Source organism: Zootoca vivipara, chromosome 5 (genome assembly GCF_965207765.1).
Source record: "Zootoca vivipara chromosome 5, rZooViv2.hap1.1, whole genome shotgun sequence".
Classification (NCBI taxonomy): domain Eukaryota; kingdom Metazoa; phylum Chordata; class Lepidosauria; order Squamata; family Lacertidae; genus Zootoca; species Zootoca vivipara.
In genome coordinates this window covers 34,526,775-34,538,651 of record NC_142588.1, presented here as the reverse complement: position 1 = coordinate 34,538,651, position 11,877 = coordinate 34,526,775, and the positions used below count along the sequence as shown (strand labels likewise).

Here is an 11,877-nt window from a genome sequence, read left to right as displayed (position 1 = left end):
GCACTCCATGCTGCAACGTTTTGTTGCAGCCCCTCTGGTTTTTAGCACAATAGTTGCCAAGGTGCTTCTCTGAGATCACTATGAAAAGTTCCCAGAACAACACACATTGATCTTGTTACATATTGCAGTATTTCCCCCAATGTAACCTGCTTCCTTAACTTGTGCAGACTTTTATTAAGGCAACAGGAAAAAGGCAAGCATGGAAAATATGACTCTATGCCTTTGGATGGGTGGCAGTAGTGGTCAGACTGAGCTTGATGTAGAAGCTAAAAATGCCATTGATTTTAAAGCACCCTCTGCTTTGCCTTATCCTAGGGGTATATTTCTATTTTATGGATGTGGGTTTTTTTAATTAAAAAAAACTTTATTGAAAGTTCAAAAAGTACATAAAAATATGTGCACTAAACATGGTGAGATGTAAATAAAAGAGAGAAAGAGAAACAGAACCCGTGTAGGTGGGGAAATAAAGTGGGAGGGAAGGGGGGGGGAAAGACCCCAAGCTGTATACTTTACAAGGTTGTTATTGTACTTTATGGATGTATAAAAATATTTTGCATATGCAGTGTTTTAGCTAATATATTGCCTGTTACATCAAAATGGGTACGTGTTAAGTAGACCTGGCTTCAAGGAGAACGCTGAGACTGGAGTCATAAGCAAAAGGTTACCAGAGCTGGCAGGGGAACAACAGCTGTGCTAGCACTTGCGGGCAGAACGTCTTCAGGACTGCCAGAGTCAATCCAGGGTTTGTTTTCTCATCCTTAACTTTCTCATTGGTGACCATTTTTTCATTTCAGTGGTAATAATAAGAGAGGAGAAGGTCCTCCCTTAACACTGAAACAGTTTAATATTGGATCATGGCTATAAATACCAGCTCAAACGCAGCAGGATTTTATGCAGATGAAAACAAAGATAACGTATATGAAGCTGTTCTTGGTGAGATGAAATACTTGGAGCTGCCTCTTGGAATCTCTTTAGGGTAAGTAGCACCATATCGCAAAGAATGCACTTTATTCTGTCCTGTGGGGGTGGTTTTATTTATGTTTGGTTGTACAGAGCTATCCTGTCTATCATTCTTTCCAACCTCAGTAGAGGTTTAGCTGTTCCTAAAACAACCAGTAAAAATGGACACCTCTGAAATCGAAACACATCCCTTGATTTTAATGAAATGTGTTATTTCTATGAAAAGTATTTAGGTTCCATAAGTTAAGGTGAGATTCTTCCCAAGACTCAGTTCTTCTGTTTAGTGGAGTTATTTGGGTTTCTGTGCAGGAAGCAGCTTTGCATTGGGGCACATGATCTGCTGATGGTACAGTATTGGTTTGGTTTCTGTGAATGTATATTCTTTATTTCCCCTGCTTTTGGAGTCTAAGAAAATGTTATATTTGAAAAATAGGTTCCCCTCCCCGTTCAACCCCCAGGGAGTGGATTACATTTCATACCCATGCAGATATAGCTTTGATGATTAAAAGCTATTTGTGCAGCTAGTGTACAGAAAGGGTTGACATTCATAGGTAGTAGCACATTAACTTACTATAGGCTAAAATGCAGCAATTAGCAAATAAAAAAGAAAGAAAATATATTTGTGTTTCCATGGTCATATTATATATTTGATTACAAGGTATCATATTCAAGTTTATTTTTAGTACCTGGCAGAGTTTTTTTTAAATAGCATGGCTCGGCTGCCACAAGGATCAGTTTACAAAGATGAATCTGCTAGAAAAACTATGAGTGAGTCATACTCAGAGTAGACTCATTGAAAGCAGTGGACAAACATTGCACATCACCCAGGATATTTTTATTTTCAAATCACAGTTTTAGCAAATTTAACTTTCCACCTGTTTCATAAATAAAGTGGAAAAGCATTTTTAAATATCTATTTGTGTTTCAGTCCAAGTAGAACGTTGTTGAAAAATTATGGAAGAGCCATAGTAGCAACACTGCCTCCCTCCCTCCCGGTTCTGTGAGGATAGGAGGATGTTTCTAGGATTGCCATATGTCCTCTTTTCTAGGACATGTCCTCTTTTTAAGGGGTAAATTTTCTGTCTGGGTGGATTTCTTGAATTTGCCAAACTGGGGGTGCAGGTACTAGACAACCATGTTGCATGTACTAGACAACCAAGTGCAAAACAAACAAACAAACACACACTGCAGGAAAGGACCAGGTCCTTGTTTTGGTATATTTTGAAGGGACATTGTAGATTGCACCCCCTCCCTCCCCTCCTGCCCCAGGCACTGGCAAATATGTCTTTTTTTGTTTGTTCTTCAACCCTAACATCCCTCTATCCAGTTGACCTGTTTCTTCCTGTTGCCCTTTCCTCATCTGAATAGTGTTTCAGGTTGAACTGCAAGTAAGGATAGGAGGACTTCAACTGGGCCTAGCTTTATGAGAAACCAAAGGGATTCAACATTTTTATTTTTATTTTGGGCCCTGCCTTTTTCAGTTCAAAGAGCTTGTACTGCCTTAGCCTCCCCTCCTTCTTACACCTATGAGGTATTTACCGACCCATTTCCAGATACAGCGGCTCAAAGTGATAGATGCAAATACATATTTATCAAGAAAGTGTTTGCGCTGTCAGTGTTCTACTCTGGGATATGTGAAGGTGTTGTTATAAAAAGGAGAGACCTATTGAGAGTGTGCAGAGCACCGTTTTGTTGTTGTTGTTTAGTCGTTTAGTCGTGTCCGACTCTTCGTGACCCCATGGACCATAGCATGCCAGGCACTCCTGTCTTGCACTGCCTCCCGCAGTTTGGTCAAACTCATGTTCGTAGCTTCGAGAACACTGTCCAACCATCTTGTCCTCTGTCGTCCCCTTCTCCTAGTGCCCTCAATCTTTCCCAACATCAGGGTCTTTTCCAAGGATTCTTCTCTTCTCATGAGGTGGCCAAAGTATTGGAGCCTCAGCTTCACGATCTGTCCTTCCAGGGAGCACTCAGGGCTGATTTCCTTAAGAATGGATAGGTTTGATCTTCTAGCAGTCCATGGGACTCTCAAGAGTCTCCTCCAGCACCATAATTCAAAAGCATCAATTCTTCGACGATCAGCCTTCTTTATGGTCCAGCTCTCACTTCCATACATCACTACTGGGAAAACCGTTTTAGTGTAGGATAACTACACACCCATCCCACCCACCTCTTCTAAAGACATAACTTCAGCGACCATCTGAGGGCGTTTCCAGACTGCCGATATTTTCGGGTAGGATTCAGCCCACATACCGACAAATTCAGGTTGTGGAGGAGTGTGAGTTTTTCTGCCACAAACCTGCTTCCAAAGATCGGACGTTTGGGACAAGGAAAGCGACTCACGCAAGTACCTCCCCGTAAACAAACAAGAGGGAAGGCTCATTCAACAGCCAACATCGTCCGCCTAATCTCTCTGCAGACAAATCAGCACGAATGCTCAACGAACAGGTCGTCTGGAAGCGCCTCCAAGTCGTTTTAGACACGCGCAGACCAGCCCTGTACAGAGGCATCTAAGTACCGGTATGTGATGCCCGTCCTCCCTCCCCGATTGGGGTGTGGTGCGCCGACCTCTGCCTAGGACTTGGCTGTCAGGCTGGGTAAGTCCCATTGGACTCAGCATTTCCATGCAAGCAGGCTTCTGGCCGAATACCTCCAAGGAAGCGCGAGCAAGACGTACATCCAGGCATAGGAGGCAACTCCTAGTCGCTTCGCCGCGTTCGCCCCCTCTAATAAAATATTTGACGGGATCGCCCCCCCTCCCAAGTTAATGGGCATTGCCATTCAAATAGTGTACGTGCACCACGTTACGTGATCGATTGTGCAGGAAGGTGCTTACCGGCTGCCCCTTATATTTTATTCAAGTTAGCACCCCTGCTTCCAAGTACGCGCGTCGCACGCACAGGATCGGGCTGCAGGGACAGGTTGGAGAGAGGGAATTAATGAACGCGGAGCTGGGCAGTGCCTAGTGCTATGCGCAGAGTTAGGCACCCACCCCATTGGCTGGAAACACGCTTTCTGGGCGGGGAAGGACGCCCCCTTGAACTTTGTGCCACTGACTCCAAATTAGGAGCTCCTTAGTGCTCAGCAACCCCGCGCCTTCCATCGCCTCCTCCACCCGCAGCGAGGGAAGGCTCCTTGCCACAGCTCCCCGGCTGCCACAGCAGGAGCGCCCAGCGCCCCAGCCCGGGCCACCGCGCGCCCGAGGGAGTTCTGCAGGAGGCGGGCACCTCCGAAGGTCGACGGCTCCTTCCGGCTCGCTGATTGGCTCGCTTCCTCTGCGCAGCCGCCCGGCCCGCCCCTTCGAGCCTCCCTCCCCCGCGGGCTGCCTCGCTTTCCTCGCTCTCGCCCTTTCCCTCTGCGCGCCTCCGCTCGCTTTCCTCCCATCCAAGATGGCGGAGAGCCTGCCGGAGCATGAGCGGATCCTGCAGGAGATTGAGAGCACCGAGACGGCCTGTGTGGGACCCACCTTGAGGTGAGGGGGCGGACGAGGCTCTCCCCGGCCAGGCGCAGGGGCTGCATGTGCCAGGCTCCCCCCCCCGCTCCTCCCCATCTCTTCTCTGGTTGCCACAGCAGGAGCAAGAGCAATGACAGCTCCTCCCCAGGCACACGCGCACATTGGCTGCGGGGAGCAGGCTTTAGGGAGAGGTGCCCCCTTCCTTGCCAAGTCTCAGGAAGGGAGATTCCTCCGAGCCTTTTAAGTCCTCCCTCCTGTGGACTTTCTTGCTCTTCCCAACGTCTTGGGGCGGTGGTCTATCTTGCTGGTGCCCCCCTCCCCCGTTCCTCTGCGGTCTTTCTCTCCTGTGTATCTTGTCTATTGTACCTATTTCAGCCTGACACTTCACCTCTGCCCTTTGCAGACGCCTCTTTAAACCGAAAAGAAGGGGAGGGGGAGAGGTCTGCCCTCCTACCCCCTCCCTCATTATCTGACAGCTCACCTGGCCTCCCAAGACAGGCGTATCAGGTTAATCAATAGTCTGAGAAATTCAGTTCTGTGCTCCTTGAAATGAGAGAGAAAATGCACTCCTCTTGAGAAGCTGCATTTGGGTTTCTTGAGTTCTGAATTTGTACTAATTGCCTGTGTTTGGAGACCAATGAAGAAGGGAGACACCTTTTTGGGAAATCCTGTTAGGTGAAATGCTAGGGTGAAATGGGTTTGGTAGTTATCCATTTGTCCTGACAAACGCCCCCACCTTTTAGTTTTATTACTGAAGTTCCTCTGCAACGGATATTGGCCTGACCTTTTCTGGCACTGTGTTTGTTTTGCTTAATTAGAGTATCCCTGTAGCTATCACGAAGATACTCTAATACTTTATTTTTAACTGTTTTGTAGCTCTTTTCTGCCATTTTTGTTTTCCTTGGCACTTGCAAAGCTTACATCTGACAGACTCTGGCTCTTGCCTCATCTTGTGTGAAATAGTTGTGAAATATATTGGAAGGAACATAAGAGTTGGATTTAATATCACCCATTGTGGTTGGAGGAACAATTTGGACATTTGTATTTTTTTTTGGACCTGTCAAAGACACAGTGGGTGTGTCTTGCTATTTATGTAGTCACTGGACTTGTAAATCGGCTTCCTTTGAAAGTGTTGTGTTCACTAATCTTATGTGGAAATGAGGCTACTCTTATTGTTTCTCACTACAATGTCCTGATCCTAATTACATACTTTATAGTTGCAACCTGTGCCAAAGAAGTGGGGCAAATCTGTTGTTTTCTTTACTAATTACTTATTGCTACACCATCCAGTGGTCATATCTCCACAAAGATAAAGGTGGCTCTCTGGTGGCTGGAATAACTTTAGGTCTTAGTGATTATCCTCCCCCTTTCATCTTGCCTGCAACACACCTCTCTTGTGCCATGGGATACTTCTACATTATGAAGCTAGGAAATAGTTTTGGGGTAGATGTTTTATCACATACTGGTAGTAGTGCTGATGTGTCATTATGTCATCTGTCTAGACCAGTCATTCTCAACCTAGTTGTTGGACTACAACTCTCATCATCTCTCACCACTGGTCCTGCTAGCAAGGGATGATGGCAGTTGTAGTCCAACAACATATGGGAGACCAAGGTTGAGAAAGGCTGGTCTAGAGGATATGTTCAATTCTGTGTTCATGTAGAAGATGATGTGCCCCATTCTGAGTGCTTGCTTGTTGAATGGGTTGTTAGACTGAATTCACAAAATAAATGTTAAATCAGGAGATAAAGAGTGTAAGGATGAGGAAAAAGTGGAATGATGTTCAGAGATAGGGCTTGGTTTCCCTGTTAGCAAAGGTTGAAGGAACTGGGTATGGTTGGGCTGGAGAAAAGGATTGGGTGGGGTACATGATAAGACTCCTCACTTAGCTAAGGACCGTTGCAGAAAAGAGGGCAAATAGTTGCTCTTTGCTCCCCAGAGGACAGGACCAGAACTAATGGATTAAGTTAAAGGATATTAGATTTTGGCTGAACAGTAGGATAAACTTTTAATGGAAAAAACTGGCAATGGTACCAATTACTTGGGAGCGGGGGTATCTCTCTTGCTGGAGGTCTTCAAGTAGAGGTTAGAGACAGCCAGCTGTTGGGGTGTGTGTGCTCTAACTCTGCATTTCTTGCATCCAGCAAGGGGCTAGATTGCCAACAGGATCCTCTCAGAAAACTCTGCTTCCATACCCTATGTGCACTACATAGGTGATTGCGCATGCAGGCCCAATGTTGTTTCTCTTCTGCTCTGGCATACTGAATCCAGTCAAAATCTTAAACAAGCTGTCAAGCTCCACTGAGGTTGGAAGCCCATTACAAAAGTGAGCACACTCATTCTGTTGCCAGAACTGAAGTTCCTTAAAGCTGAAAAACAAATCAATACTTGCCTTCATGAAACTTTTATTTTCATTATGAGTTGACAAGTCTCCCAAAAGTAATTCGTTCAGTTCCCCTTTACAGTAGGATGGATTGATGCAGGGACACCAGCTGCACAAAGTTTGAAAGAAACCCATTTCTTTCATTAGGTTTTCTACAGGCAATGTTTCTGTTGAGTTGTTGGCCATATCTACATCTATCTATCTATCTATCTATCTATCTATCTATCTATCTATCTATCTATCTATCTAATCTATCTATCTATCTATCTATCTATCTATCTATCTATCTATCTATCTATCTATCATCTATCTATCATCTATCTATCATCTATCTATCTATCTATCTATCTATCTATCTATCTATCTATCTATCTATCTATCTTCTATCTGTATCAGGCATAGGCAAACTCCGGCCCTCCAGATGTTTGGGACTACAATTCCCACCATCCCTAGCTAACAGGACCAGTGGTCAAGTATGATGGGAATTGTAGTCCCTAACGTCTGGAGGGCCCGAGTTTGCCTATGCCTGATATCTACCTACCTACCTACCTACCTACCTACCTACCTACCTACCTGTCATCTGTCTCTCTGTCTCTCTGTCTCTCTCTCTCTCTCTCTCTCTCTCTCTCTCATCATCTATCTAGGTTTCCCATTCTCTCCTACAAAAGAGAAACAAATGTTCTATATGCCCAGAGGAATTTCATGTTGTGCACACTGCATATTTGCCTCTTGTAGAATTATGAACCACTGGAAATGCTCTGCGGAAGTCAGCTGTGTAGGCAAATTTTCTGTGGAAGAGATTCTTACACAATATGATAGGAAATCCACTCTTTGCCTGGTAAAGTTTACGACTTCAGATTTGTGTGGCAACAATTTATTAAATAGCCATTGTAACAATGCATTTGAAGCAGCAATGGGTTACATCTTGCTACAACCAGCTATGCTACTAGCACTGGATATGTTGAACAACTTATGTTGCATTTAAAACATACATTTTGTTCTTATCAGTGTTAATGGCTGTTTTAACTAGGCTTGTAGAAACCCTCTTAAAACTTTTGAAATAGATAGGTATTTATCAAAGCTGAACCTGTTGCTTCCCACCAGTATTTAATATGGATATATATATATATATATATATATATATATATATATATATATATACACATACACACATATACATATATATATACAGTACACACACACACACACACAGTATATATATGCATATGCTACTGCAGTATGAAAAGTATTTAAGGCACTTTCTGCATTATAGGGCAAAAAGTGTATTTTGAACTTAGGCTAAATATTTACTGTGAACAAGGTTTGTGTGTGCATGTGTGTTCTCTCTCTCTCTCTCTCTCTCTCTCACACACACACACACACTTTTTTATTTATAGTACAAACAACCTTTAGCAGATATATCATTTACTGTATATATAAGGACCTGGTTTTCTAATGCAGTTGGTATACCTTGTGTCATAAGACGTTGCTGGAAGAGAATGAAACACAGTCTTCTTCACTAAAGTGCATTGCAAGTCTGCAGGTAGAATATCATGGTATGTACAGTAGTGACTTTGCAAAAATAGATACTGATACATTTTTTAACTTTAGCATTGGGAAGAATTTGAACAAATGAAAATTACTTTGCCACCCGTGTATATCCATGCTTTCCATTTACTACTCACCAACTTTATACAGTATAGTGAAATACAACTATATACATAAGGCAAGGGTCTAAAACAAAATGATCTGAGATGGGGAACTAACATTAGCTTTCAGGAACTTGGATAATGGTTGAATTCTTTGGAGGGCCTATTTCAGGGCCTTCATTCCACCCCTGCCCCAATTTATGTCTAGTAAGCATTTGATATTGTTGTCTCCCGTACTTCTCTGCTGGAATACCTATTATGTTATTTGTTGCACTTAAGTTTCACCTTTTCCCCAAGGAGCTCAAAGTGCAGTACATGGTTCTCCCCCCAGTAGCATAGCTAGGCAGGGGCTGGGAGTGGCACAGTGGCTGCTGGGCATCGGGGGGGGGGCTGCTGCTGCCAGGTGACAGGAGAGCTGCAGGGGGAGCCACTGTCCATCCTTCAAAAACGCTAGCTATGAGGAAAAAGATCAACAACTTTGGTCCACCCCAGGTGCTGGCAGGGGTTGCTACGCCGCTGTCTCCTCTACCTCATTTGATCACCACAACAACCCTGTGAGGGAGATTATGCTGAGATGGTCCGACTGGCCCAAGGTCACTCATTGAGCTTCATGGATGAGTGGCAATTTGAACCCTGGTCTCCCAGGTCCTATTTTGACACACTAACCACTCCCACTGGTTCTGAAACTTATTTCTTTCTTTCTTATTGTTGTTTAGTCGTTCAGTTGTGTCCGACTCTTCGTGACCCCATGGACCATAGAACGCCAGGCACTCCTGTCTTCCACTGCCTCCCGCAGTTTGGTCAAACTCTTGTTGGTAGCTTCGAGAACACTTTCCAACCATCTTGTCCTCTGTCGTCCCCTTCTCCTTGTGCCCTCCATCTTTCCCAACATCAGGGTCTTTTCCAGGGAGTCTTCTCTACTCATGAGGTGGCCAAAGTATTGGAGCGTCAGCTTCACGATCTGTCCTTCCAGTGAGCACTTTCTTAGATCATAGTCTTATATCATAGTCTAAAACTCCCCGATATCTTTTTTTAAAAAGGAAATCATGAAAAGTTCTATATTTGCTACTGCTGTGTGAATTAAATTAAATTAAATTCAGGTTACAGTAATTGAAGACATTTTCCACATGAAAAAGTGTATTTGATACCTGGGCTTAATTGACTCTAGGTTATTAGTGAAAGATGGAAGCATAAGACAATGGGCCAATGTTTTCTAGGTCAAAAACACCGGTACATTCTTGCAACAATACTGCATTCAAATTATGTGGCGATGCCTCACTTAATGCTCTGTAATTCTCAGTTTCACAACAGAACTTCAAAGAGAGTCATGTGTGTGCTTAAGGCACCTGCGCACACACTGCTGTTGTTGATGTTTGGATGTTCAGTGAACTTGAGAAGGATGGTATAAGGACAGTCATTACCTCGGGCCCCAAGAAACAATGGTCCTTCTCAAAAGTGGTGCTAGGGTTATTTGAACAAAAAATGAGATTGCACGAAGCTTGTTTTTCAGGGAGACCAAGCAGTTCTAACAGGCACTAGGGATGTTGTTGTGATTCTTTCCTGGTGGTTTCGTCACTTAACAGCACTGAGTACTGTATTACCATTCTCTACTATGCTTCACAGTAGCCTTTTTGCTGATTGTGTCCTCTGAGGCTTTCCCTATGCCCGTTTTATGTCTGCTTTGCTCAGAATTGGCACAACACCATATAGAATCAAATATGTGCAGGGCCAATGTTTCCCTTTGACTCGTCTTTGGATGGATTTAAGCCATGCTAAGCTCTGGAGCCACTTCAGATTTCAGCATTGCATTTTGCTTTCTTCAGTGAAACTGAGACAACCATCAGAAATAATAAAGGTTTTGGAGTGAGCTGATAGGAAAAACATTAACTTTAGATGTGCAGTGGGAAAGGGTGTAATTTCTAATTCCGCGGCTTAAGATAACATAATATAAGAAGCTGATAATAGAACTGGCAGAGGATTCAGCAGTCAATAGCTGGAGACTATTTACCTGTTTGTTTTTCCTTCTCTCAGTAATTGCATAGAACTGAAGGAACAACCACACACACACACACACACACACACGTGTGTATTGGGAGAAATCCCATTGAATACATTTGGATATACTTTCAAGTAAACATATGCTGTTTGTGAGAGATACAAAACAGAAAAGGTATTGGAGCCTTTCTTTTTTCAGGTTTCTCTAGAATGGAAACATAACCTTTTTGGGCTCAGTGTTGACAATAACCCAATAACTTAAGAATGGAAGAGCAAGAAATTAAAAATAATAACTGTAGTTTTTATTAAGTCCTATCATATTGCTTGAGTGGTGGTCTTTGCAATACTGGAGGAGGATGATTTTTGCTGAAGCTCTGTAAATATTCCTTTATTTCAAAGACGATTACACTGAGCATTATTGTTACAGAGCCTTCGGCTTTCTTCCTCTCTGCCCTTTTATATTAAAACCAGCTAGGGTTGACTTTCACTGCTTTGTGAACTCAAATACAGAACATTTTCCCAAGGCCTCTTGCTTGTTGTACAAGGAAAATCTCTTTTGTAAGGGATTTCCTTTTCTGTTGTAACCATTTCCAGAAGGGTAGCACAAGCTACCAAGAGTCCTGGGGCAACTTAAAAGACAAAAGGTGGCATTCAACTAAGATTTTTACGAAGTCAACCTACTGAAATCAGTGAACATGAATTTCAGCTGAGTACCAATGAGCCAAATTGTGGCACAAACTTAGTGGACTGCATTGGTCTGTGAAAGCTTATGCCACAGTGAATCTGCTAGTCCTTACGGGGCCACAAGATTCTGTTGTTTGCCTTTCTGCCTGGAGTAATGGAATGGCTAAAACTGTCCTAGGCAAGGTAAGTGAGGCATCTACCAGACAAGCGAGGTATAGCTGTCTAGCTTTAGTAGCCTAATTGCCTGTAAATAACCCTGCAGTGGTGGGACATGGGTGGCGCTGTGGGTTAAACAACAGAACCTAGGGCTCTCCGATCAGAAGGTCGGTGGTTCGAATCCCCATGACAGGGTGAGCTCCCATTGCTCAGTCCCTGCTCCTGCCAACCTAGCAGTTCAAAAGCACGTCAAAGTGCAAGTACCGCTCTGGCGGGAAGGTAAATGGCGTTTCCGTGCACTGCTCTGGTTCGCCAGAAGCGGCTTTGTCATGCTGGCCACATGACCTGGAAGCTGTACGCTGGCTCCCTTGGTCAGTAAAGCGAGATGAGTGCCGCAACCCCAGAGTCAGTAATGACTGGACCTAATGGTCAGGGGTCCCTTTACCTTTACCTTTAACCCTGCAGTGGGTATTTACCATCGCTTCCTCTGTCAGTGCTAAAGTAAGAGGAAAAATGTCTCTGTGTGCAATGGAACTCTCGCTCAACTGCATATGATTAGGTTCTACTTTGGACAAATGTGTACATGATAAGGTCAT

General features: G+C 43.8%; 1 protein-coding gene across 8 annotated transcripts in view; it reads left to right on the top strand.

The window, feature by feature from the left end:
• The first annotated feature begins 637 nt into the window (after positions 1 to 637).
• Positions 638 to 11,877, top strand: part of EXOC6 (exocyst complex component 6) — a 101,019-nt gene continuing 89,779 nt past the window's right edge. For 3 of the 8 annotated variants that reach the window (XM_088670356.1, XM_088670350.1, XM_088670351.1), the window contains exon 1: positions 667 to 976. In XM_088670356.1, the coding sequence (XP_088526482.1) occupies positions 855 to 976 (122 nt within the window). In that variant the 5' untranslated portion in view covers positions 667 to 854. Of the gene's footprint in view, positions 977 to 2,820; positions 4,433 to 11,877 lie in introns of those variants that run through there. The other 5 variants (XM_060274853.2, XM_088670357.1, XM_088670354.1 and 2 more) reach the window with 3 other exon arrangements.